The 27,925-nt window shown below is 48.8% G+C and overlaps 2 protein-coding genes and 1 pseudogene across 5 annotated transcripts; 2 read left to right on the top strand and 1 right to left on the bottom strand.

The window, feature by feature from the left end:
* Positions 1-602: 602 nt before the first annotated feature.
* LOC101760840 lies at positions 603-12,093 on the top strand (annotated as a pseudogene).
* Positions 12,094-12,548: 455 nt separating this feature from the next.
* LOC101767855 (serine/arginine repetitive matrix protein 1) lies at positions 12,549-20,741 on the top strand. Of its 4 annotated transcripts, none has more exons than XR_001163024.2 (14): positions 12,549-12,726; positions 12,850-12,939; positions 13,074-13,196; positions 13,868-14,035; positions 14,950-15,036; positions 15,167-15,291; positions 15,800-16,516; positions 16,596-16,712; positions 16,850-16,990; positions 17,099-17,173; positions 17,264-17,389; positions 18,058-18,976; positions 19,325-19,392; positions 20,301-20,741. XR_001163024.2 is itself a non-coding variant. In XM_004984872.3 (12 exons), the coding sequence occupies exons 1-12, from the start codon at positions 12,706-12,708 to the stop codon at positions 18,794-18,796; spliced, it is 2,529 nt and encodes an 842-aa protein (XP_004984929.1). In that variant the 5' UTR covers positions 12,549-12,705; the 3' UTR covers positions 18,797-19,061. The 4 variants fall into 4 exon arrangements, 1 of the variants encoding a protein (XP_004984929.1); XR_215957.3 differs by having other exon boundaries at positions 19,325-19,471; XR_215956.3 differs by having other exon boundaries at positions 19,325-20,741.
* A 4,334-nt stretch (positions 20,742-25,075) lies between these two features.
* Positions 25,076-26,429, bottom strand: LOC101767454 (AT-hook motif nuclear-localized protein 19). The gene has a single exon (XM_004984871.3). It carries the CDS (start codon positions 26,109-26,111, stop codon positions 25,299-25,301), a length of 813 nt encoding a protein of 270 aa, XP_004984928.1. The 5' UTR covers positions 26,112-26,429; the 3' UTR covers positions 25,076-25,298.
* Between the last annotated feature and the right edge of the window lie 1,496 nt (positions 26,430-27,925).

The raw sequence follows: 27,925 nt of genomic DNA, 5'->3' as shown, positions 1-27,925 counted from the left end.
CGTGATGCAGTCTCGAAGCAGCACTCGCGACGTGTTGCAGTGACCCCGGTGGAGCGAACCGCGTGGACAAGAGGAAGAAGGTGCAGGGCCTCCCGCTGCCGCGTCCCGCGCAACGCAATGCCCGCCACCGCATCCATCGCCCGCCTCCCGTGCCGCCTCCCCTGCGTCTCAAACGCCCTCCCAACTGCTACATCCCGCGCGACGCCATGCCTGCCGCCGCATTCGTCACCAGCCTCCGCCGCATCCGTAGCGAAGTTGAAGTGCCTGCATCCGAGACTAAGGTCCTTGCTGTCCAAATTGAAGTCCCTGCCATGCCAATCGAGATCCTTATTCAAAGCTCGTGCTCCCCGTGCCCACAACAATGTCCCCACGCCAAGATTCCACGGCCGCTCGTGTGGCCAGATGAGGACATGGAGTTCTTCTGGATGTGCAGGCGTGCGGCTACGTGGTCGGGGATGCTGTGTTCGTTGCCCACCTCCTCGGCTCCCCCATGTTTATTACGAGTCATCCCCACTACCGCGAAGCTGTCTCCACCGCTGCGGCCCGCATCGTCCCCACCGCCACAAAGTTGTCCTGGCTGTTACACCTTCACCATGTCCCGCATGACGTCGATGCCCTTTGGCCACGTGAGGATGAAGAAGAGGCGGCGGGTGAGGGAGAGAAAGAAGAGAGCCATGGCAAGCTGGGGGTTGCAGCCGCAGTGGCGCGAGCAGCCGGGGGTTGGTGAGCGGCGCGAGTGGCCGGCAGGGATGCGTGTAATATTCCATAATTTTGAAATATTAATTTAAGTGAAATTATTAAAAATTTAAAACCTTTAATTGAGTTGTGTGTTTATTTGAAAAAGTGAAGACAAATGCTACTCACTTCTAGAATTCCCTAATAAAATAAATCTCAATTTAAATTCAAACTTGCGTGGATTGAATTTGGTTCTTCTTGAATTTTATTTGGATCTCAAATATGAGTGTGTTTGAATTTTGAATAATTCAAAATTCAAACTAAACATAAATAAAAACAAAAACTAGAAGCTAAACTAACCCACCAGGTCGGCCCATAACCAACCGGCCTTGCCCACTAACTTCTTTCCTCTCCCGCCTGCAGCCCAGTGCCATACCGGCCGAGCAAGCCTAGTCGACCCGCCCAAGCGCCGCCGCTCCCACCTCTCTTCTTTCTCTCGCCGCCAGGAGGACCCCACCTGCCAGACGGCACTATGCCACCTTCTTCTTCCCCGCATCACGTGCACGGCGCGTGCGCGCCCGACGGGACCCGCTTGCCAGCAGCGCTGGCGCGCACTACCGTGCCCGCGCATGCTTTCGGAGCCTTCCACCGCGGGGAAACGACCACTCTACCCCTGCGCTGCGCCCCCAAACCAAAGCGTGGAGCCGCTCAATGGTCGCCACGCTATGGCCGGGCGCGCCCGCCGAGGATCGACAGCGCGCAGCATTGGCGCGCCGCTCGAAACCCTAGCCCCGGCCGTGGGCTATAAATAGCCCCTCCTGACAGCCCCCTTCCGCTCATCCCAAGCCTCAGGGCCTCTTCCCATCGCTCTAGTTCCAGACTCGAGGAAACAGGAGAGAGCTATCCACCTACTAGGGCTCCGGCTGTTAGGTGGGGTTTGGACGGATCACTACCGTTCAGGCTCCATCCGTGCAGGTACAGTTGTACAACCTCTGCAAAGTGTAAAATCTATAGCTATAGTTCGTGTCCACTAGTTATGGGCAGTGCTGTTGACTACTGCTACTTCTGACTAGACTTTGTTTACTCTTCTACCTCCCCCTTTTGAGATAGGCCGACGTTTGCCGTTGAGATGTGAGGGAAGAGAGCTCTCACATCGCCTCGTGTGTTTGGGTGCTGGATCCTTGGGTGAAGGATCCGGTGATTTGTGCCAACTTCCTTGACTGATGTGTTGACCTCGGAGATGGTGTTGCTTTGCTCTTCCTTGATTGTTGCCGCTGCCACCGCTGTTGCATATACCTCTACAACCATAAATAGGATTATCCATGCATGCAGTATTATTCCCCCATTTCCTTAGCTTGTTGCTTTGGGGATTTGACATGGCCTACCCGCTTCTTGGGTAGATGGTGGCTTTTCAGGATCGGAGCCTGACTACGACTTCGATAACGATGGAGGGAAGACAAGGGATGATCCCTCGCTTAAGTCTCCTCTGGAGATGGTATTCGCCATAGCTTATGTTTCCGCTGCGTAGATTTTTTTACCTTTCCTGATTCAGTCCTGACGGACTTGTATCGGCATGTGACAAAGAGATGTACTTGATATTTATGATATTTATACTATGTTGCTACTCTATATTTTTTATGTTGGTATGTATTTGTACTATATGAGATAGGGATTCGCACATGATAACCTTCCTAAGACTATCGCGGAAGTGCATAGGCTTGAATTCTTAGAAATGGAAATTCGGGTTGTTTCAATGCGAGCAACCGTCATCGAGGTGGGGTAGCGAGCGGCGAGGTGCGGCCAAGCTAATGGCGTGCGAGCGGCCAGTGGGGCAGTGAGCTGGAGCGCCCGGGACCAGCACCCGCACCGCCAGCGCTGCGCCCATGGCAGGATCGACTGAGGGACAAGGCGAAAGGAGAGAAGAATGGAGAAAGGAGGAAGAATGTAGTAAATCTACCTTAGCCCGTGTGCAAGATAGACACACAAATTCATCCAACCCAGCAAACACCCTACCAACCTAGCCAGCATCATGAGGTGTGGATTTGAGCCTAGTCCGTCTAGCTCGAGTAGTCTACCCCATGGGCCAAGGGAGCCTGAAGTTCAAGTCCGCATTGTTACTACAAGTTCAATCCGCATGTACACGACCTTTGGCCTTTGCAGGCCCAATCAAATTTACAGTTGCCCGGTGGGAGGCTTCCCACGGGTGATCTCCAACAGCACATGCCCCACCCGTTGGCCCACCCCCACGTGACTGCATTCGCGCACGGTCGGAAAACAAAAGTTTTTGAAAAATGCTGGGAAAAAATCTGAGAAAAAAAAATTGAAACATAAATATTGGGAGCAAAAAGTTTAGAATAAAAACTTTAAACCAAAATTTTTAAAATATTTTAAAAAAATAGGGGAAAAAGATCTTAATACAAAATTTGGCACAATTTTTTGAGCAAAACTTAGGAAAAAAACTTCTAAAAATTTATGTGCAAAAAACAAGGGAGAAAGTTTTGAAAAACTTTTGCATCAAAAATATAAACAAAAAGAAAATGAAAAAAAGTGTCGTACTTGGTCGATGCAGCAGCAATGGCTGGAGGGAGCCGGGGCCTGCTTTGCGCCGGGTGGCCAGAGTGAGCCGCCGCCGCCACGCGACCAGGGCGAGCCTCGCGCCCGCCGGGTCTGCTCGCCACAGCCGAGCGGTCATGGTGAGCCACGCGTTGCTCCTCGCTGCCGCTGCGACCGAAGGAGGCCGCACACTGCTGTTTGCTCGGTCTTGCGGCGTGGCGCGGCTGGCGGTGGTCGGTGGTTCCAGCGGCCGCCGCTTCTTTCCCTTTTTTTTTTCTAACTCATCTTCTTCTAAATGCTTTCGGTTACTACTCTTCCCCGACTAGATCTATAACCAAGAACCGCTCTGGTACCATTGATAGAATCTTGACAAGAACTCTAGGTGTACAACTAGCGGGTAAATCACTTAACTCAAGAAGTTACCGTGAGAGCGGCGACGTAGTACGGGTCGGTGTAGCCCAAATGACGGCGGCGCGGCCGACGGCGCTTCCTGTCACTGCAGCACGCCCACGATCGGAGGGGCCTTAGGGTATCTTCGGTGGGTTAGTGGTGGCGGTAGAACTCGTATCTTACGCACTGGCCCCCACCTTTCTCTTTTATAGCGCTGTGTGATAGGGGTCCATCGACCAATGGTCGGTGGAGTGTCCCCGATTAGGACGCGGACAAGGGCCCAATTGGCCATTGGGCCAATTGGTGGAGATCAAACTAACACACAACACATTGATCACCATAAGTCCATCACCACAACACCGCATTCACCAGTCACCATCTCACCGCCGTGGCGCCATCTATCACCCTATCCTCCTCATCCTTGCACTTGCACTGTTCTTGCCTTCCAATCCGGACGACACCTGTTGCTTATTTTCTGGGATGATCTCCGCGGGCAAGGTAGGTGAGGGCATGGCAGGCCCAGGCTTTGTGGGCAGTGGTTGCCGCTATGCTAGTCGTGGTCATCGACACCATTGTGCGGAAGGCCCAGGGGTGGTCCAGGGAGGCCTCCCTTGGCACCGAAAGGCGGGCACGGTTGTAGCCCGGGGACATGGGTGGCCCGTCGTCGGCGCCATGTGGGCGTTTCTCTGGGCCTTCAAGTCCAGCAACCCCGACTCCTTCATCGGCTCCTTCGTCCGACAGTGAGCATGGCCGTCTCCTCCCTCCAGCACGAATCTTGGTCGTCCATTGGTGCACGTGAAATTAGACACGAGTTTGACCCGTCTGACGAGAGACCATCACTTGTGCTGCTGGTGTTCACGGCATGCAGGTTCGGGCGCACTGGCGTGTACAGGGCCTTCATGTTCAGCAGCCCGACGATCCTGGTCGCCACCCCGGACGCCTGCAAGCGGGTGCTCATGGACGACGAGAGCTTCGTGGAAGGCTGGCCCAAGGCCATCGTGGCGCTCTGCGCTCATCGCCCATTGGCAGGAAGTCCTTCCTCACCTTGCCCCCACGAGGAGCACCGGAGATTGAGGAAGCTCACGGCCGCGCCCATCAATGGCTTCAACATGCTTAGCACCTACCTGGGCTTCATCGACCGTACCGTGGTGGGGACGGTGTGCCAGTGGTCCGAGGCCAGCGGCAACATCGAGTTCCTGACAGAGTTGCGGTGGCTGACGTTCAAGATCATCGTGCAGATATTTTTGACCGTGGCCGATGACGCCACCATGCTAGTGCTCGAGAGAAGCTACACCGACGGACCGACCTCAACTACGGGGTTAGGGCCATGGCCATTAACCTTGGGAATTGGAGATCGGAAGCAAGAACACGAGGATGGGATCGGACGGAGTAGTTCTTCAGAACAGAAGATGGTTTGTTACAAATGCTCTTTTTGATGATTCCTTCCTTCCTCACACACGCCTCCTTTAATAGCTAACAAACTCATGCACGCACACAACGCTTACACCCATTCTGGGCCATACATCCGAGCATTAGCTTCCTTGGGCTGGTTCCCTCGGTGGAACCCATCTTCACTTGCCCGTGTTGCAGCTGATCCAGATATTGTCGCTGGTGACTGTTGCCGGTCAGCTGATGCGCTAACATCTCCCCCTTGAAGAGAACCTGCTTGTCCCCAAGCAGGAGCTTGTGGACAACGCTGCTTCAACGGTGTGTAATCCTCCCAGGTAGCTAGAGAACGAGGCATACCCGACAATTTGATAAGCACCTGCGACACACCTTCAGCTGACATGCGACGACGAAGAACTTTCTCTGGAATCTGAAGGCCATCAAGGTCCACAGGAAGCTGGGCAACCTCTTCAGACGAAGCCAAAGCTTTCTTCAACTGTGAAACATGGAAAACAGAATGCACTGCAGAAGAGGCCGGCAATTCCAATTTGTAAGCAACAGAACCCACATTGGATAATATTTTGAAAGGACCAAAATAACGAAATGCCAGCTTCTGATTAGCACGAGGAGCCAAAGATGATTGCACATATGGCTGTAATTTCAGATACACCATAATGCCCACTTCAAAACAGCGGTCTGAACAGTTCTTATCTGCTTGCTGCTTCATACGATGCTTGGCGCGAGATAAATGCTGCTGCACAACATTTTTATCTTGAAGCCATTCCTCCAAAGATGCAACAGGACAGGCTGAAAGCAAGTCAATGCCAAAGTGCTTTGGAACATACCCATATAACACCTCAAAAGGGGAAAATCCCAAAGCTGAGTGCCAACTTGAGTTATACAAAAATTCAGCCAAGTAAATCCACTCCACCCACTTAGTAGGACAAGCATTGACAAAACATCTGAGGAATGTCTCCATGCACTGATTAACCCGTTCAGTCTGACCATCAGACTGAGGGTGATAAGATGTACTCATGCACAATGTAACCCCAACAAGAGCAAACAAAGCCTTCCAAAAGTGATTGGTAAAAATCCTGTCCCTATCAGACACTATAGCAGAAGGCATTCCATGGAGCTTGTACACATGTTGCATAAATAATTTGGCAACTATGGCAGCAGTAAAGGATGTCTCATGGGGATAAAATGGCTGAACTTCAAAAATGTATCCACCATTACCAAAACACAGTTCTTGCCACCAGAGAGTGGTAATCCTTCCACAAAATCTAAACTGATGGTCTGCCAAGCACCTGAAGGAACATGAAGTGGTTGGAGTAAGCCAGGATATTTGACCCGTTCAGCCTTGGCCTGCTGACAGACTTGACAAGTTGTCACAAATGTATGTATGGCTTTCCTCATGCCAGGCCATGCAAACATCTGCTTAATACGGTGATAAGTGACTGGAAAGCCAGAATGACCCCCAATTGCAGAACTATGTAAAGCCTGCATAACTTGTTGTTGCATAGCAGAATTATGACCCAACCAAATTTTCCCTTTAAATCGAAGCAACCCATTCTAAAAGGAAAAACCAGGGACAGATTCAGCATTAACTTCTAGCTTGGACATCAAAGCTTTAGTGGCCGGGTCAGCATAATAGCCCTCCATTATGTCCTTGCTCCACTGAGGGGAGACCACTGACAGAGACAAACAAGCAGGAACCTCCTGAACTCTCCTAGACAAGGCATCTGCAACTCGATTTTCAGACCCTGGTTTATAGATAACTTTGTACTACGTCCCCAACAACTTGGTAAAAACTTTCTGCTGCCAAGGCATGTGAAGTCTTTGCTTATTTAAATGCACCAGGCTCTTTTGATCAGTAAAGATAATAAATTCAGCATGTAACAGATAAGATCTCCACTGCTCAATAGCAATCAAAATGGCCAAATATTCTTTCTCATAAGTAGATAACCCTTGAGTTTTAACTCCCAGAGGTTTACTAATGAAAGCTAAAGGATGCCCATCTTGGAAAAGTACAACACCAACCCCATTTTTGCAAGCATCTGTTTCAAGGCAAAACTGCCTAGAGAAATCAGGCAAGGCTAAAATAGGAGCAGAACTCAGAGTTTGTTTCAAGGCAGCAAAGGCTAAATCTTGGTCTTGTGTCCACACAAACAAAACACCTTTCTTGAGCAATTCAGTGAGAGGCTTGATAATAACAGCAAAGTGTTTCACAAATTTCTTGTAGTAGCCAGCTAGCCCCAAAAAGCTTCTTAACTCCTTGACTGAAGTTGGAACTGGCCAACTAACAATAGCCTCCACTTTGGCTTCATCAGTAGAAATGCCAGCCTGACTAATTTTGTGGCCTAAGTAATTTCTCCCTCTGGGCAAACTTGCACTTAGATAACTTAACATGCCACTGGTTTTGTTGCAACAGAGTTAACACCTCCTTCAAATGTGTTACATGTTCCTTAAAGGATTTACTATAAATAAGAATATCATCGAAGAACACAATAACACAGCGCCTGAGTAAGGGGGCTAAAGTGGAGTTCATAGCGCCCTGAAAAGTGCTAGGAGTACCAGATAATCCAAATGCCATTACCAAAAACTCAAACTGCCCATGGTGAGTTTGAAATGCAATTTTATACTCTTCTTCAGGTTTTAACTTGACTTGATGATACCCAGAAATCAAGTCCAAAGTTGTAAACCAGCTAGCTCCTGCCAACTCATCCATAAGCTGATCAAAGATAGGAATAGGAAACTTCCCCTTAAGAGTGAGAGCATTCAAATATCTGTAATCCACACAGAACCTAAATGTGCCATCCTTTTTCCTGACCAATAGTACAGGAAAAGAAAATGGAGAAGAGCTTGGTCTGATGATACCCAATTGAACCATTTCAGCAACTTGCCTTTCAATTTCATCTTTCAGTGAGGGAGGATATCTGTATGGTCTGATAGTAAAAGGCCTAGCCCCAGGAATTAGAGGTATACTATGATCACAGTCCCTGACAGGAGGGAGAGCAGTGGGAGAAGCAAACACTACCTAAAACTGCACTAACAGATTGGCAATGTCAGGAGGTAACTCACTCACCCCATCTGTAGCTGATTGCTGAGATACTGTATTTATCTGAATCAATAACTCCTGATCATATTCAGGTAACTGACCCTGGAGCACAGTTGTAGAACCTTCATAAGGAATTACCATCCTTTTGTGTCGCTAATGGACCTTCATAGGGCTAAAATGTTCCGACCAATCCATTCCCAAAATGATGTCATAAGACTGCAATGGTAAAATTTTTAGTTGCTGCTGAAAAGCACAGCCCTGGATTGTCCAAGTGGCCTGAGAAATAGCCGAGACACAAGCCATGAGACCCCCATTAGCAACCTTAACTTGAACATTGGCTAGACAAAGAGACAATGCAGGCATTTTATCAACAGCCTGTTGATTGATAAAAGAATTTGTGCTTCCAGAATCAATAAGAATGTGGACCTGGCAACCATTCATCTCCCCAACCAAATGTATGGACCCAATTCCTCCACATTAAAGAGTTCCCACACTTCCTGCATTGCTTGGAGTTGAACTGTGGTAGCACAAGTGTGACCCTGATGCCATTTTTCAGCACACCTGTCACACAACCTTTTAGCACGCCTGAAAGCACGAAGAGCAGCCAACTTGTCTTCAACTGATCGAGCAGCTGGCACAGAACATTGGTCCACAGGTAAAGCTAACTTGACAGCTCCCATGGATGGTGGTGGTGCAGGTAAAGGCAAGGGACTCTTTGTAGAATATTTGCCCCAAGAAACAGCTTAAGGTTTACGAAAGTCCTTGCGCTTGGCCGGCTCAGCCACTTCTTCCTGCAAAAGGGCGAGAGCACAAGCAATATCCAAGTCTGATGGATGCTGAACAAGGACAACAACTCTAAGATCATCACGTAAACCATCAACAAACCGAGTACTAAAGAACAATGGATCAGAAACTGACTCATAAGCAGACAATTGGTCCACTAAATTGCTAAATTGATCAATGTACTCTGCGACTCAACCTAATTGCTTGATACAAAATAATTGCCTAAGCAGCAACTGATACTGATCTTTGCCATAGCACTCATGCAACAAGGAGCAAAACAAAGGCCAATTGAGCACAGGATATTTGAGTTCTACAGACTGAAACCAACAAGCCACAACAGGAGAGACATGCATGGATGCCACCCTAATCCAATCGACCGGATCTACATGGAACATGTCAAAATATATCTCACACCTAGATATCCATAATCTAGGATTGTATCCGTCAAACACAGGAAATGAAATCTTTGGCAACTTGCTCCCGAAGCGAGGCACATGATCAACAGACCGAGCCCGTGCAACAGAAGAATCATACAGAGAACCATGGAACTTAGCATGTGAAGGAAGTGAAGAGGGATCGGGCATACCCTTGACCGAGCCAGGAATTAAGGTCGCCATGGACCGAAATCCCTAATCCCGGTGATGGAGTTCGTCGTGGTGCCCACTGGGGCCGTCGGTGGGGAATCCGGCAGGTGGGCGCGCGGCCACCGACTCAGGCTTGATGAGTAAGCCCGCATCAACAGCAGTGTTCTCCATCACGGAGCGGCCCCATTGCTTAGTGAGCCGCTTGAGTTCAAGCTTGATAACATCCATCGCCGCATCCACGGACGGCTTCCAGGAGATAATTTCCTCTTGAGCATTTTCTAGAACATCTAGGCACCCCTCCTTGGCGTGCGCCAGATCCTCGAACTTCTTCTCCCACTTGGAATCCAACGCTGAGAAGCGCTTGTCCATCTCATCCAGCAACAACTTGGTATTGGGATCCATGGCGCCAAGACGTCTCTGACGGTGAGTGAAGTGGTCGTGATTCAGGAGCGGATCCAGAGCGACTTGACCCTCCGCAGGCACCTGTGTCTCTGATACCAATTGTTAGCAACACAGAAGCGAGGGCAGAAGGATAGCAGGGAATTGGAGATCGGAAGTTAGAACACGAGGATGGGATCGGACGGAGTAGTTCTTCAGAACGGAAGATAGTTTGTTACAGATGTTCTTTTCGATGATTCCTTCCTTCCTCACACACGCCTCCTTTAATAGCTAACAAACTCACGCACGCACAAAACGCTTACACCCATTCTGGGCCATACATCCGAGTGTTAGCTTTCTTGGACCGGTTCCCTCGGCGGAGCCCATCTTCACTTGCCCGTGTTGCAGCTGATCCAGATATTGTCGCTGGTGACTGTTGCCCGTCAGCTAATGCGCTAACACCTTCCCGGCTTCGCCTTCCACAGGGCTTTCAAGGTCGCTCTTGCCCAGTTGCATGCCCGATCTTGCGAGCAAAAGCGATGGGCATGAGTTTCCAGTGGGCGAAAGGCGTTTCCAGATCGAGCATGGACATGATGGACCGCCTGATTGAGGCCGAGGACGAGCATGACAGGAGGCTGGACGACGAGATCATTGACATCCTCATCATGTACCTGAACGCGGGGCATAAGTCCTCCGCACACATCGCCATGTGGGCTTACTGGGCTACGGTGTTTTTTCAGGAAAACCCAGAGATATTTGCAAAGGCAAAGGTAGGACACATAAATCGACAATGATGGTGCGTTTTTTTTTCGACGTTCGATTTTAGTAGCTTTTGTGTTTAGTTTTTGAACAGATAGTTGTGTGGTGCGATTTCAGGCTGAGCAGGAGGAGATCATTCGAAGCATTCCACTAACACAGAAGGGAATTAACCTGAGGGACTTCAGAAAGATGGAATACCTTTCCCAGGTACAGTCTTGAGCTCAACGAAATACTTCCTACGATGTAGGAAGCAATTCCCCTTCCCTCTGACATCTCTTCACACTAACAAAATCCTGAAGGTCATCGATGAGACGCTGCGCTTTGTCAATATCTCGTTTGTATCATTCCATGAAGCAACGAAAGACGTCTTCGTGAATGGTGCGCTTAATTCAGAAACCTCATGCTCTGTCTTCCTCTGGCGATCACTTCTGAATCATAAATCAGCATCTCTGATAAGCAGCACATGCCAACAGGCTACCTGATACCAAAGGGCTGGAAGGTTCAGCTCTGGTCCAGAAGTGTGCACATGGATCCTGAAGTTTATCCTGACCCCAAGAAGTTCAACCCATCAAGATGGGAGGTAGAAATGATTTCAGTTTACAGAGGGTTGCCGCTCTGAATAATCATAGAAGCATCAAATAGCATGCTGAGCTTATTACGGATAAGCTAAGCTAGCTGAATTTTACAGTTTTTATTGAACTATTTTCAGGGTCATACGGCGAGAGTCGGCACGTTCCTTCCTTTTGGACTTGGCACCAAGATGTGCCCCGGGAATGATCTTGCAAAGGCGGAGATCTCTGTCTTCCTCCACCATTTCCTCCTTGGTTACAAGTACGCTGTTTACATAGAAACCATTAGTAATTTCCCAAGCTTGCATCTAGTATTCTAGTTTTTAGCGTCGATTTCAAGAAATGAGCTTTAGTTTGTTCAAATGTAAATTATATACAAATGCTCAAACGAAGTTGTCTTTTGTTCTTTGCTGCGCACAGGCTCACAATGAAAAATCCAAGCTGCCGGATAAGATATCTCTGTTAGGATTGATCTCATCTGACTCAATCCAACGATTGAGTCGGACCCCTTGACCGTGTCCTGATCGGGGACGCTCAACCGACCATTGATCGGCGGATCCCTATCACATAGCGCTATAAAAAGAGAAAGGTGGGGCTGGGGCGCGGACACGAGTTTCGCCGCCGCCACTAGCCCACCGAAGAACCCTAGAAGGCCCCTCCGATCGTGGACGCGCTGCAGTGACGGGAAACACCGTCGGACGCGCCGCCGTCCTCTGGACTCTACCGGCCCGTACTACGTCACTGCTCTCACGGTAACTTCTTCCTACTCTACCCCCTCTGCCAAGCCCGAAGGTATGGATCTCTTCTTCTCTCCCTTCCTGGATTCTCCAAGTTTATACCATGTCTAACTGAAAGCACCCGAAGATCTACACCTAGACGATCCTCTATCAATCTCCCTCACCCCAGGCCGGTGGACAATTGCTTGGCAAAGATCACAAAAGTTTGTGATAAACGATAAGGCCTGGATCAAACTATTTCATTCGGACTTCCTGTAAAAATCACCTTTATGTTCTTTCAATAAAACGTCTTGCATTGTCATGCTTTTGTGAAGCTCCGAGTCTCCTGTGACAAGGGTTCTATGACACGCCTTCCCGAACTCATGTCCTTGCTTTGCTCAATCATCACAAATAAACTGAAGTTCCTTCATTGCAAATTACTTGTACATGATTCTGACACTTCCCAACCGTGCTCTCAAACGGTCAAACCTGTCATCGGACGTGGTCTAAAAAAACGTCACCGGGCGTCGCAACACGAATCACACACAACGCGACGCAACGATCGCGAACTGACCAGTCGGGCTAGAACCGAAAAGGCTCACGCGGCCTATAAAAGCCCACAACACCGCGGCCTTGGCCCAAGTAGAAGGCTTAACCGGATCGGGCTATATCTGATCTCTCACGTGCCGCCCCCGCCCCTCCGCTGCATATCTCTCGTCGGTCCGTACTCTCGTCGCCTACCCTTCCCCAGCGGCACACGCGGACGCCTTCGAACCCTAGTCACCCGCGACCCCCCTGCAGTCCCCCGACGCCTCCTGCCCCCGGCGGCGGCTGCGGCATCTGCGTCAGCGAAGATGTCGGGCGGCTTCTTCCGGGTAAGCTGCCCACTCGTTGCCTCGATCTATCTAGCTCGCGTTTCGTCCCTCCGTCGTTGTTCGGGGTCGTCGGATCTGCGTCTGTGAGAGAGGCCGCGCTGATTCCCCGTGGCTTTTGCGCAGGGGACGTCCGCTGACCAGGACACGCGCTTCTCCAACAAGCAGGCCAAGCTGCTCAAGACGCAGAAGTTCGCGCCTGAGCTTGACCACTTGGTTAGTTCGTTCGTTCACTCGTGTGCTTCGTTTCTCAATTTGGCTGTAATTAGCGCTGAATGTTTCGGGGTTATAGCTGTTACCTTCAAGGGCATGCTCTGATTCTGGGATTTTGTGCTTGGGGTTGGTGATAGGTGGACATGTCAAAGGTCAAGATGGATGTGATGAAGCCCTGGATCGCCAAGCGAGTCACTGAGCTTCTCGGGTTCGAGGACGAAGTGCTTATCAACTTCATCTATGGCCTCCTCGAAGAGAAGGTGAAGTTTCTACTAAAGACACGCTTTATTCGTGTCTAGCAATGTTGCATGTTTATTACGCCCTTATGGAATAGTGTGCGCATGGTGCATCAATAGGTACCAAATTTGATTGAATTTTTCATTGAAAAAAGCAGTCTCTCCTACTTGGTACCTGTAGGCATGCCTGGATTACAGTGGATTTAGTCTAAGCAGCTTCAGTAATGTAGCTAAGAAACTACAGAGCAGCTATTTTATGATCTAGCTCAGGAATTAGAACTGAAATACTGCTTTAGTTTAGGAGTCAACACAAACCTGAGAGCATATGCAGGCTTGTTTGGACAGTGGCTTGTAATCTGATCAATCATGTGAAGATAATCCTAGCCAATTTCTGATTTCACAAAATTCCAACTGGATTCAGTTATGCCTTGTAGCCAAGCAATGTCCCCATCTTGTGTGTTACAGTTGCTTGTGCATGATGAGAAATCTTTCTGCTGGGAAGTTGTATTTCTGACTGCTATGCCATATAGTCCAATGTTGCTCAGCTATAGAATTGGTTTTTTTTAATGTCTTTCAAAATCACATACAGTACATCCATATTGTTTCTTTTGTAATGTGTAATATTATTTCACTTGTATCATAGATGATAACTGATGCCGATGAGGTGTGTTTATGCCTTTTTTTTTCAATGGCAGGAGGCGGATGGGAAGAAGATCCAGATCCAGCTGACAGGGTTCATGGAGAAGAACACAGTGAAGTTCATGAAGGAGCTCTGGGGCCTCCTCTTAAGTGCGCAACAGAATGCCAGTGGGGTACCTCAACAGTTTCTAGATGAAAAGGAGGCTGAAATACAGCAGAGAAAGGTTTGTTTGACTAAAAATATATTAGTGTACTGTCACCAATTTGACCGGTGCCTGTTGGATATGCTATTTTCAATTAAGGCCAATTGCACATTTGCCACCAGTTCGAACCATAGCTGTACATTTGCCACTAAAAAGACTAAACTGCATATTTGCCATCGGATAGGCTGGTCAAACATTGGACTGCCGCACCTCATGAAATCCGTTTGACTGACGCAAATTGCCCTCTCTGTGCTACGATACGCTGTCCTCGCATGTGGATGCATTGTCAATGAAGTTGGGGAGGAGTGTGGCAGCGTCAGCATGCAGTGGAGGAGCAGGTCCTTGGGTTGCAGGCGACGAGAAGCTCCAAATCAGCCACTCCTGCTCCCGATTCAGTGGCGTTGCCGTGCATTTTGGCAGCCACTGTGACTTCTCATTTGATGTTGGCCCCTCCTCCCGCCGTAGATCCACCCGAGGCCAACCTCCTTGCCGAGCTCCTCATTCCTGCAGCCCGACCTGCTTCTCCACCGGTTTTGATGGCAAATTTACAACTTATGGTTTTATAAAGGCAAATTTAAGTTAAGATCAAAGTAGTGGCAGATGCGCAATTTACCCTTTCAAGTTTCAATTAACTCAGATCATTCATATGGGAGTTTATGGCCTTTTGGGTCCTTAAGCACTGTAAGCACAACAATGGTAGTTTGTTCATATGGCAGAATGCATATATTTTTATGGGCCATTTTGAGTGATCACCGTGGATGGCTATTAGAAGCTTAGTTTCTCCATTCTTTGGTTGCGATTTTTAGACTTTCGGGGTTTAGTGGGGCCTTTTAAATTCTTTGTTCATCCCATGAAACTATAATAATTTTCAGAGATCATTGAAATGTTGGTCATATTTCATTTTCAGAAATGTGAAAGTCTTATACTTAATGCAGGCGGAGGATGATAGAATTGCACAGGAGATCCAAAAGAAGCGGGAGAAAGAGGGAATAGACTTAGAACTGGAGAAGCAGAAAATGATGGTGAGCATTTCAGCCATTTTTTTGTATCATTGATTTTAGGTTATTTCGTGACATCTTTTGTTTCTGATGGTATTCAGATAGCTTCTCCGATTATTTGGGTTCATATCATTCTTTACCTCAACTACTGTAGGATGGGGATACTAGCAACTCAAGATCCTATGGTGATCCAAATGGCTCTGCTTTAAATAAAACAAATATCGATGCCACGGAAGAAATGGAATTGGACTTCAAGCGCAGCTCAAGAACAAAGAACCGGTCAGTGTTTTTTATGGCTTTAACTACATCTTAAATGCATGCTTCACACTATGCTATCACTGTATGCCTATATTTAGAGGATCCAGTCCTTTGCATTGTGACTATTTATTTTCCGAAGACCAATCTTTGTGTTTTACCTGTAACCAGTCAGCTTGTGGTTGCCACCCTTTATTACTGACTTATGTAAGAAACTGTCATCACCAATCAAAATTTAGGCCACTCCTCTTAAGTAAAACTTTTTATTAATGCATCAGTGTATTTTGAGAACAGTTAAATAGCTAATAGATATTAAGTAATTATGTTCAAAAGGCTGTCGTGATCTGAAATCTTTCTAAACCGTCATGAATTTTTAGATAAATCATTGTAAGTATGCAAACCATCATTCTACTGTTTTCTTTCTTATCTTTAACACTGATGTTTCTTTTCTCAAATAGCCTAATCACGTTGTAGGGTTTGTTCTAGGTGAAATTACTGTGGAGAATAAATTTATTGATTTTTTTCCTTCCAGGGGAAGTCGCAGATCCAGGAGCATATCTTTGTCACCCCATGGTAGGCAAAGATCTATTTCTCCCAGAAAGCGTTCTCGATCTCCTTCCAGGCGTTCCCGCTCCATTGATAGACATCGTAGATCATCACGGCGTTCAACTTCACCTAGACGCTCTGCTTCTCCCCGAAGGCATTCTCCAAGAAGTACCCCTTCAATTTCTAGAAGGAGATCACCTTATTCAAGGAGAGGGTCACCTTCACTGTCAAGGTATCCGTCCCCACCTTCACGCAGGAGATCTCCTCTTCGCAGAAAATCACCATCATCTGGATCACGAAGGTCACCTTCTCCTCGCCATCGTCGTTCACCAGCTCGTGCGCCAAGGAGGTCACCATCTCCTGCACGTCGAAGGTCTCCTGTTCGACACAGATTTTCACCAGGCAGACATCGATCTCCATCTCCAGCAAGGCGTAGGCCAAGGTCCCCATCTCCAGGAAGGCGAAGGCCAAGGTCCCCATCTCCTGGAAGGCGCAGGCCACGGTCCCCATCTCCAGGAAGGCGCAGACCACGGTCCCCATCTCCTGGAAGCCGCAGGCCACGCTCCCCATCTCCTGGAAGACGTAGGCCATGGTCTCGATCGCCAGTAAAACGTCGGTCCCCATCTCCAAAACGCCGAAGGAGATCCCCAAGTTCACCGAAAACTCGTTATGCAAATCGACGTCCATCTCCACAGCGGAGAAGGTAAATCTGCAGCGATACTTTCTTTCCACCTCTCTATGCATGGAATCAGCAACCAATTCTGATATATCAATACCTGCAGGAGTATCAGTCCGTACAGTAGCAAAAGTCCTAATCGTTCTCGCCGGAGTTTGAGTGTGGAGATTGAGAAAGGAACAAATGGCACCCCCTCCACTAAAGACAGAGTTGTGCCTGAAAGGTAACATAGTTTTCTTTTGAGATATGTTTATCAGGAACTATTCCCTTACGATACCTAAGGAACCAAAAAAAATATTTTTAGATATGCTCTTTTGCTTGTATCCAGAAACTAGTACCTTACAGCCAATATTGTCTTAGGGACCGAGAACGAAGATCAGGTGATGATAGTGACAGGGATGGTGCAAGGACTGGTGATCATCGTTCCCCAGATTCTGAACGTAGGTTGTCAAATTCCTTGAGGCCGCCAAATAATGAAGAAAGAAACTCCACACGTGATAGGTGTGTATTTTTCTGCATTGTGTTGTATATGCTTTCTTCCATATTCTGCCCTTAGAGAACATATTTGGATGTTGAAAGGTCTCATCATCTGTTTGGCGGTTCTTTCAGGAGCTCAGGGAAACAATTACCTAGTCAGGACAGCACAGATACAAGTGGAGATGAGGACGAAGGCAGTCGTGCTAGGTTGGTGCCATATTTTCCTCTATTGTGCTTGTAAAATTGTTTCCCTTGCATTTTCTCAATATTAATGTTGTTTCTCTATTCCTGTTTCAGAGAGAGTGCACGAAAAGCAAATTCAGCACGTAGGAAAACCAAGGATTTCTCAGCAGATCGGCAGCTGAATAAAGTTGGAGCTGGTGTCTTAAGCCCTGGAGAAAAATCTCCATTCATGTTACAAAGGTTGGATTCCCTTTCTGAAACTGCTTTTAGTTCTTGAGAATTGAATGCTCGCTGGAACTACTGTGTGCTCTGTACCCATAGCTTTCTGCTACTATTTGAACCACTTTGCAACACTACCTTTTTCCCTAATGTACAGAACCTTAATATATGTTGTAATTCTCTTATTGAAAACTGCATAATACTATATAAATCTCAGATGAAGATTTATTCTCTGATAGTGTCTTCTTCATCCCTTGAGTATGAAGGCATGTGGTTGACAAGTTTATACAGACCTATCGTTTTGGTGGATGTGCCATTTGTTACTGTTATATATTCAGGGCCAGTTTGGTAGGGCTCCAGCTCCTCCTAAAATGAGAAGGAGCTGGAGGAGCCACTTTTTTTGGCTCTGGCTTCTCCATATAAAACGGCCCCGGCTCCTCTAGTGCTCCAAGGGTGGAGCCGTTTTTGACCAAACTGTTTGGTAGGGCTTCAGCTGGAGCCGCAGGAGAAGCCAGAGCTGGAGCCCTACCAAACTGGCCCTCAGTTATAACTATGATGATGTCATCGTAAAATAAGTGCGATCTTGCTAAATACATGTGTAGCTATATATATATATCAGAAAGCACCATCTTGCTCAGCACAATGTGCATCTTCTCAGCAATTGTATGATATTGTTTTCTGTTTTCCAGTGGCAAGGGCGTCCAGAAGAAACACCCTGATCAACTGTCTGAATCATCAGAAGATGAGCTTGTTGGTAGAAGAATGAAGCGTAGAACTGATTCTCCTGATGAGCGTTCCCCACCTAGAATTGAAAAAGATGACTCGCATTCAAAGGATGAGAGGAACAGTGAGCGTGCCGTGAGGGGTTCACGTGATGATTCTGATAATGCTACTGGGGCAAAGAAATATTTTTCTAAAGTCAATGAGGGCTCCCAATCGGAAGATGGAAGTCCTGTCAAAAAGCTCAAGAAAAGAACAGATGTTAAAAGCCACATTGATTCTGGCAGTTCAGGGTCCGAAGAACCTGACAAACATAGATCCCATTCTGAGAAGCAAAGGAACAAGAAGGCCCATAAGCATAAGAAACAGTATGATGATAGTTCTGAGTCTGATTCCGAGCCAGATGGCAAAGAGGCAAAGAGGAGGAGGAAGGAAGAAAAGAAGCTAAGAAAAGAAGAAAGACGTCGTAGACGTGAAGAGCGGCATCGCAGAAGGGCAGAACGCCATGCCAGCAAACAAAAGTCGAAGCATTCTGATACTGTTGCACCTTCAGATTCTGAGAAGGATCGGGATTCTGATTCAGATGTTGATGTTAGGAAAAGAGGTTCACCCGTGGGCAGAGAAGAGTCTGATCAGAAGAAACTTGAAATCGAGCTTCGTGAGAAGGCCCTTGAATCTCTTAGAGCCAAGAAAGCCATCAACAACTAGCCTGAGAATTTTATTCCGACGCATTTGAGTTTCTATTTTCAAGTGCTTATCTCAATGTTATGGAAGTGTGGTTATATGATGCCTATTTAATGTTCTGTATGTTTATGTGGCAGTTGATCTGAGGATTCCTGATCTGTTTCCTTGATGCAGCTGCGTGCAGGCTTAGCTGCCAGTTATCTGGTAATGTTTGCTTCTACAGATTTGTATGAACCATAACACTGAAATGGAGATATTTATGTTTCGTGAATTGCTTGGTTTTGTTTTCTTTCCTTAACTGGAAGTTGATATTCTGAATTTCTGATAAGTTCTATACTAGCGTACCTTGTTGTGTAATTTGTTAAAAATATATATTAGTGAAACCTAGCATAGCTATATTACATTATTCATTTACTGGAAAGTAATAAGGAAGATTGATTTTGGATAAGGGCACCCCTGGGCTTGCTGTGAAATGATACCTGCTTATTTATTTTTCCACTTTTGTGGACACCTTGCTGCTACTTTGTTGATTTGAATTTGGATTATTGGCAGATTAGCACCATGTGCACAAGCTTTTTATGTTCCTCAGGATGATTTGATCCACGCCTCAACAAAAACAAGTTGGTAACATTGTTGATTGGAAAGTCTGCTAAAGCATTCCTTCTTACCAGTTGTTTGGTCGGTGCTGCTTAGTTTCAGGTTTGTGCAGTAGCCAATATATTTGATTGCTATATCACGCAGGTAAATATTTGATGCTATAGCCATCATTCTTTTCAGAAACGTAGTTTTAATGCTGACTTAAGAGAAAGTGAAAAAAAATATACCATGATAAACTTTTATGCTTGGAATATGAAACCACCAAACCAGCTGATGATTTGAGCTACAAACAGTATTTGCAGAAATCATCTTCCACCTGGGATGACCTCCATCTTTAGTTTGCCAACTTAGGCTATTACTTGCTGTCCAATGATGCATGGGCATGTGTGCTTTAGAAAGAAAAAACCGGGGGACAAGGGGAGCTTCCTGTTCTCCTTGTTGATTAGTGCCCTGAGTTTATAGAATCTTTATTGACTGGTAATACTATGGTTCCTTTTCTTGGCTTTGACCGTTATCTTGGTTTTCCATGTTCATCCTCATGACAAATCTAGCATAGTTTTTAACTGACGGCTTAAATAGCGTGCTAGTGCTGTTTCTTTTCGAAGAGGTAGAATAGCTTTGGAGTCATCCAATTCAGTACTAGTTGTACAAAATGCGTTCATGCATTTGGGAGACCACGTGTAACCAAATCATGCTTTCATCTGTTCACCTTTGATCTGTGGGTCACTGATGTTGAGACTTAAGGCTACTCAGTTCATTTATGTTGGGTTGCAAGCACTTTGTGCCCTTCTCTATGTTGGTTTGGATGTAGCATCCTACCGACACCAGCACATTTAGAATTCAGTGTCTTGTGTAGACGTGCACGTCAATCGATTATTATATTAGCATTTATGGAGATGTGATGCTGAGTATTTTTGTTGCTGCGACCTAGGGTTGTGTTCGGGGAGATCAGCATGCTTTGGTTAGTCGTGGATTCAGATTGCAGCATTTTGTAATCTGAAATTTTATGGAGCCAAAAAAGTGCAACAAATTTGAACAGTCATTAGAAATTTCTTGTGTGCTGTCATGTTAATTCCCAGGAGGGGACACGTGAGGAACTCAGTTCCAGCTAGTCGCCAAGGGGCAGTGAGTTGTTGCCAACAGTAGCGACCACTGGAATCTGAGTTCTTACGAAGGTGTATCCCTAAACGTGGCGTCAGCGTCACATGGGAATGCTTCTTTAGAAATTGCAAATTTACATTTAGTTTAATTAACAATGCAATCTTATGTGTACTCCATTATTTTCTTAGCTTGTTCCAGTGTATCCTTATGATCTGTTTCACTGTTTGGATGCCCTTCAACCTACTTTCCCCCATTCATTGAAAATGCTATATTTACATCTCTGTCCGATGCAACAAATCCCTGTGTTTACATCGCACTGTTTTGACGCCAGCTTTATTTACGCCCCATTCTTTATGTGCACTGGAATCGTTATTTGCGCAGTTCACAATGCTTTCATTATTTGTATTTTTCTTTAGCTTGCCCAGTTGTTTGCTGGCGCGCTTGATTAGACCAGGTTTGCGTATGCGTGAGCATACAACATATAAATGTTTGTCTATCAAAATGCGTTTTTTATATCTTATCTGGGCTGTAGCCTGTTGGTCGAGAAAGGGACGCCTGGAATTTGTTGCGACTGTTCGTGACGTTCTGCACCCAATGTATCTCATTGGTGCATCGCGATGGGTTGTCACTTTTATTTTTTTTCTCGCCCCGTGATGTCAGTAGATGATCGCCATGCCATCATTGGTGTTCCTTTCCATCACGAAAAACAGCTCCCTGTCATTGGAAATTTGCCGTTGTCATTGTGCGCAGCGTTTGCACTCTACACCGGTGGCTGCGCTCAGCAATCGCGCTTTGCTCCCTCTACTTGTAGTCTGGCGCCTGCCTCGCTAAATTTGGTGGCCTTCGGAGCTATGATTGCTACCCAAATAAGGCCAGCGAATTCATCTTCTACCGCAGCACCCGCGCAGACTGCAGACGCCCGGCGACCGCTTTGCCCCAGCTGTGTTAGGACCTGGTCGCCCTGCCAAAAAGTCCAAGAGCTCTGCCTACTGTTCCCAGGCGCGGGGCTCGGACGCTCGGTCACCGCTCGTGCCGCTCTCCCCGTTCGGTCCGATCCACACGTGCGGTGCAATGCAATGCCGTGTTGGTCGCGGCCACGTTCATTTGCAGAATGGCAAGTTGGTTGGACTATTTTGGATCTTTCCTTGTTTTGGAAGCGAGAGCCGGTTGGACTCGGAACAGTTGCTCCGCGAACATGCATGGGACCGGGACAAGGTCGTGCTCGTAGGGATGGAACGGGACTCCTCGTTCCTCACAGTGCCTGGGACGTTGACCCGTCATCTACTCATCTTCCGCCCGTAGCTGTTCGAAATTGAACGCCGCGAGAGCTAGCCCTGTTCGCTTCAGCTTATTCAGTCAGCTTATTAGCTACCAAACAGTGTTTTTCTCTCACAACAAATCAGCCGCTTCAGCTTTTCAGCCGGCTTATAAGCTGAAGCGAACAGGCCCAACTCGCCACGCAGACTCCTGCCTAGCTGCATTGACACGGCCCCGAACCTCTGATGACGGTAGTCGGGCCAGTATAGCTGCGTCTGCGTACGCGTCGCAAATGGTAGCGCACGAATTTATTTGCATGCGCGCCCGCACTTCAGCAGTGCAGCTACCTTGCCGACGGCAAACAGTCCGCCGGTTGAATGGCGCGACTGCTCCCACGTGGGGAGGTTGGGTCTGCGAGCGGCCATGCGCGCGTGCGTTGCCGACACCGTGGTCGCGCTCCCGCTCCGTGCCATGCCTCGCGCGGGCACCGGCTGCCCCAGTGCCCCTGGCCGGGTACGTGCTACGTGGTGGGGCTGGTGGCACCGTCGCCCCGGCACGCTAGCCAACGGTCGGGATGGGTGAAAATTCCCGGTGCGCCTCGGTCACTCACGCCCATGCTAGCTCGCCGCAGCGCGCCTGCCTTGCCCGTGGCGTCTCCGTGAGTCAAGGCAGCGCACGTCGCGTCGTGGGTCGGGAGGACTGCTCAACTGCAGGCGCGTACGCTGCTCGTGTGCATGGAGGTGGAGGAGAGCGTGGGTCGCACAGCGGCGGTCGGGGAGAAGTTGGTGAGGTCAAATCCGTGGAAATGTCAAGCCTAATCCGGGTGCGAGGCGCGGGGGGTGGCCGGGTGGGGGCTTTACTTCCTGAACGGGCTAGGCAAAGCGGGGACGGCCGGACGCGTCGCACAGCGGTGGAGGGCCCCGGCGCGCGCGGCCGCGGTGCAGAACAAGGTCAGGTCCGATGTGAACGCCTGCACTCCAAAGGCCCAACCACCGCTAGCTGCTTCCTTCCCTTCTCAACGAGACGGGACACGGGCATCGCCACGCCAACTTGGATCACACTTCGGAAATCAAATCAAATCAGACACATCGCCCATCCATACCGGAGTCACGCCTACCCTACCATCCTTTGCCTTTGGGGGAGAGAGGGATCGATCTAGATTCTAGAGAGATGGGAATGGACATTGGAGAGACGGGAGTCACGAGAGGTAAGTTGGGGCATTGGGATATTCCTACCTGCACGAAATCACGGCACTAGCAGCAAGGCGAATAAGCTTTTTTTTTTTGGCACGAAGGTTCTTTTCCGCTCCGCACACCGTTGTAGCGTGTGAGTCTGTGAGAGAGAGTGAGCAGGCGATGGACATATATGGCATGTTCTCCGAGCATCCAAAGACGGGCAGCGAACAGTAGGCGATCGATCCCTTTCGTTTCGTGCGGGTTTGGAACATGTAGACACACGAGCACACGCACTCACACACCTGTCACTTCGTTTCGTTTCGTTTCACCTCACCCGCCCAGTGTCGTACCGGTGGGTGTAGGGCACAGTGCCGCCATGTCGCCGTCTCCATGGGGCCATCCATGCCCCTCTAATTTAACCACCAAGTCCATCGGCGGTGACAAGCTTCATTCAGCTAACCCCGGTAGCTAGCTGCTGCTGCTACTGCTCCGTGATGAGATGAGAGCATTTCTTCCTGTCCGGGTGGTGAGCTGATATGGGAAAAGGGGTGAGGGAAGGAATGGGTCGAGCAGTAGTGGGGGAAGCTCTTGACGGGACGGGGCTTTTCCTGGAGGCAGACAAGAATTCAGCAGCGGCGCTCGATTCGGAGCGGATGGAATTTTGCTGACCGGCGAATTTGGCTGCTCCCTTTTTAGTGTTCCCGATCATGTTTCAGCTTGTGCTTGGAGCATCGTAAAAATGGCAAAAAAGCAGTCCTGAGTGCTACTGCGTCGTTGTTGATCGTTGTACTTCGCTTGTTAAGACTAGGTGACCAGCGCGTTGCTTTCTTGGATAGTTTATTTCGTTCGCCAGCCAGTATTGCTCTCCAGTTTTTTTATGCTCCAACAGTCCATGATCGTCGAAACATCATGGATTAGATGATTGTGCATGCGTCTTACATAAAGAAATTGAAGTACCCGTGCCAGTGTGGCAGTGTGTGTGTGTAACGATTTGCATCCGTAATCCATTACAGCACTAATCTACCAAAGATTTTTAGATTTCCAACACTTACCTCATTTGCATGCTCCCTTCTCCCCACCCCTTCACCATTCCCTGTCAGTATGAGCCTTTTTTTGGGGGAGCCGGACCTGAATTCATTACCAAGATGGAACAAAGTTACTCCCTCCATTCCTGTTTACAAGGCATGGCATGGCATGGCACGGCACGGTCTCCCAAATTAGACTTTGATCATTTATTTATTTATATTATATTATATTATTTATAGCTCTAAACTTATAATCATTGGAGAGTACATTTGATTACAAATCCAACCATGTTTACATTAAAAAAATAAAAAAATAAATTACTAAATTATTAGTCAAAGATTATAAAGTTTGAATATGTGCATCTTCTAAACAGAAAAGGAGGGAGTACATAGTTTCCAACAGTTTCCAACTTTTTGTTAACGACCACCTTACACGTGCCATATCAAAACCTAGCACGGCAGCTTAAACAACGCCTAATAACCTCCCCCGCATGAATCCAGCACATGTAAACACGTCCTGTGAACACCCTTCACCACTACTCTATGTAGATCCAATGCATGGCTTAATCTGTCAAGCACTTGTGTACTTGCTCATGGTGCATGGCGGCGAAGAACCCCAGACTACGTGAGTCTGAAATAATGGTAAGGCGAATTCATATGAAATGGATGTATCCGTCAGCGAAAAGGTAGATTGATCTAAGAAATAATAAACTAGCAAAATGGAGTGTCAAGATCAGCGGGTCTCCTCATAGTGAAGTTCAAAGTCAGCAATTAACATAGTTTATTTTGAAAGAACTTAAGTATTATTTTTTACAAATTCAGAATCATTCTGAGAGTTCTTCAATGGAATGATGATCAAACCTAAGAACCAAATTGGGGTATGAGGAGCAAATAAAGAAACATGTGCATTTGGCGTCATCAGTTCATGGCAATATGGTATAATTATAACATCTAACATGTAGGCCCTGGCCTTCCCACAAGATGTAGAGCAGAATTCAAGAACAAGGCTTGTCTAAAAATGAAATGAATGGAGATTAACTTAGCAGTTCAGATGAAACTGATTCGCGTAACTAGCTCAGCTCGTTGATGCTTGCAGAAACGTCAAGAGCCGATAGAATGATGAGCCAGTAAGCATTGGTCGATGCTAATTCGCAAATACTAATAGGAATCGTGCATTATTAACTCCACAGGCTCCAAATAGAAGAGAGAAGAAATGAAAAGATCACACATATGCATGACATAGTAGCACATTAATTAACATGGCAGTCGAGCTACTCAAACAACTAGCTAACTACGCAAGAAGTAGAAATCTAACTAGCAAAGACGCAAAGAGAAACAAAGAGAGATCAATCGCCGGCCAGCCGGTGCTTTCTAGAACGACGTCGGCGGTGGCCGCGTCACGGCCGCGTGCCCCCACTGCCCGAACATGTCGTGCGGCGGCGTCTGCGGGACGGCGTACATGGACGGCGGCACGACGTTGCCCCCGCTGCTCTGCTGCTGCTCCATCTGCTGCGCGGTGGCGCCCTCCGACGACCCGGACAGCACGGCGCCCTCCTCGGCGTCCTGGTCCAGCGGCAGCCTCTCGTAGGTGGCGTTCCCGAACGTGGCTGCGATCACCATGACGGGCCCCGACGCGATGAGCTCCCCCATGACGCTCCCGCCCACCACCTGCCCCTGCCCTCCCGCCAGGTACACGGCGAGCCCCGTGGCTCCCGGCGGCGCAGGCGCCGGGAGGAAGGCCCCGGACAGGGACAGTATCTCGAACCGTCCCCGCAGCGCGACGGCGGCGGCCCCGGCCCCCGCGGGCTGCCGCAGCGTGACGTTGGTGACGGTGCCGGTCCCGCTGAGGACGGAGACGCCCCGCTGGCGGCGGCGGGAGAAGCCCGCGATGGCGTCGACGATATCGGCGCCGCTGGCGATCTCCAGCACGTGGGAGCGCATCGCGTTGGGGCTCTCCCGCGTCACCACCACCGGCGGCTTCGGCTTGTTCTTGGACCCGGGGGGCCGCCCGCGCGGCCGGCGCGGGCCCGCCCCCGCTCCTCCTCCACCCGAGGCCGGCGGCGGCGACGCGTCGTCCTCGTCGTTGTTGTTGCCGCCGCTGTCGGCGCCCCCGCCCGCGCCAGCGTGGGAGTGGGCGTAGCCGTGGTGATGGCCCTGCAGCGAGTGGCCGTCGAGGCTCCCCATCTCCTCGGCCGCCGCGCCGCCGGCCGGCCACCGGTTTGCCAGCCCTACTATTTTCGTACCCGTGATAAGCACCACGCGACTGCGCGAGGCTACCAGGACGGAGCAGCCTCCCTCTGTTCTCTGAACAACTAGCTAGCAAGTGGTCGGATCGAAACTATGGGCCGGCGCGTTGCTCGCCGCCGCGCGTGGCTGCTATTTATGCCTATTTCTTCTCCGGAATGCACTTCTCCCCCTCCGGATTTCCTGTTCGTTACCACTCGATTGGAAACCTTCTGGGGCGCGCTATCAGCTACGGAGAATCAAGCTAAGGCCCGGCGCCTCGGTCCCCAACCGGGTCATATATACACGGTACAGTCAGTGGATGCCCTCGTGCCCAGTGGCGAATTGAAGCTGCTACTTGCGCGCGGTCACTGTTGCGGCACATGTGTACGTTCGTACGCTAATCATCAAGCAGTGCTATCACGAGGCAGAGACGGTGAAGGTTCAGGGAAGGCGCGGGGGGTACGGCCGGTGGCCGGTGCTGCCCATGGCGCGGCGCGGCGGCATGGCTAGTCTGCTGATCGCCGCAGATGGGCCGGGGTTTGAAAACTGGTCGTGCAAATCGACGAACCAGGCTGACCGAGCCGGGAGCGCGAGGGCCATGCGCCCCCTGCGCGCGATCATGCATCGCGCGGCGCTAAACCACGTGCGTCTTTGGACGCGAGACCACCGTTTCCATCTCCTGTCATCAGGCGGCCAGGCACATGTAATACTACCCCGGAACCCCAGTGTAAAGTGACCGTTATTTCTTCGCGATCCGACGGATGGAACGTGACTCGCTTGCCTACTCCGCTACAATCGCACGAAGAAATGGGTCAGCAGCCAGCTGACTTTGTCTTGTACATGCGTAATCATCATCAGAAGAGTAATCACTGCACCCACTTCTTTTTATCGGTGAGCGCTGCACATACCGGAACGTACTAGCAAACACACTGATACACAATTAGTACACACTACTGCTGTCTCTAGATTAGGACGGACCACGATATCTAAGAACATAGAATAATCCATTTTTTGCATGGCATTCAATCACGAACATTTCCTCAAAAAAGGTCCCTCCTCCCCTGCTTCGTGGCGTAAGGGTAAGGCCAAAAGTAATGAGCATGGTAGGGTCTGAGGCAGTGGGGACTCCGCGCACAGGGCGGTGCCATACCGGTGCGTTTCTGCATTCATGCTATCAATCACTAAAATCAGGTTTCGCTAGCCACCCGTTCTTGTCGCGATTTGTTTTTTAAAGACCAGCCATGCAGGTTAAATTAAAGACGACTGGGGACTGACTACGGACAAGAGGATGAGGACGCACTCTCCTTTCAATTCCCCATTAAATTCCAGTATCTTTTACTCGCATATTTTATGTGCACAAAAGTACTGCGAGCACTGATCGACCAGTATCTTTTACTCGAGTGATCATTGTAATAAACTGACACCGGGTGTAGCAATCACATTCGCCTGTGCTCACAAACAATTAACAATGACATCTCTACTACAAGGGTAAATAACACTAATCAAGCAAGCAGCAGCAGCAGGCTACTGATTGGCGCGGGCTAATGGTCTAGGGTTGGTATGACAAACACACTCCCCCGCAGCTTTCGAGCCGCCCGGCGGTGCCATTACACCGCGCTAGTTTGCACTGGCGCCGCATGGCCAAATAGACACACGTCATGAAGTCTCTGGCAAAATGCTATCTCCGACAAAGACTGCTCCCGCGGTGGTGTACGGGATACATGGCCCTTGCGCTTTAGTATGATTCCGAGTACTCTCGATTGCTCTTCCCC

Source organism: Setaria italica, chromosome IX (assembly GCF_000263155.2).
Source record: "Setaria italica strain Yugu1 chromosome IX, Setaria_italica_v2.0, whole genome shotgun sequence".
NCBI classification, from domain to species: domain Eukaryota; kingdom Viridiplantae; phylum Streptophyta; class Magnoliopsida; order Poales; family Poaceae; genus Setaria; species Setaria italica.
Note: the sequence above shows the minus strand (reverse complement) of the source record. Positions and strands in the feature narration are given on the sequence as shown.

Bases quoted from the DNA above. Each gene is read 5' to 3' on its own strand.
- LOC101767855 (XM_004984872.3), top strand. From the start codon at position 12,706: ATGTCGGGCGGCTTCTTCCGG. The intron at 16,713-16,849 runs GTAACATAGTTT...ATATTGTCTTAG, and splicing joins GACAGAGTTGTGCCTGAAAG to GGACCGAGAACGAAGATCAG. The intron at 17,390-18,057 runs GTTGGATTCCCT...TCTGTTTTCCAG, and splicing joins TCTCCATTCATGTTACAAAG to TGGCAAGGGCGTCCAGAAGA.
- LOC101767454 (XM_004984871.3), bottom strand. From the start codon at position 26,111: ATGGGGAGCCTCGACGGCCACTCGCTGCAGGGCCATCACCACGGCTAC.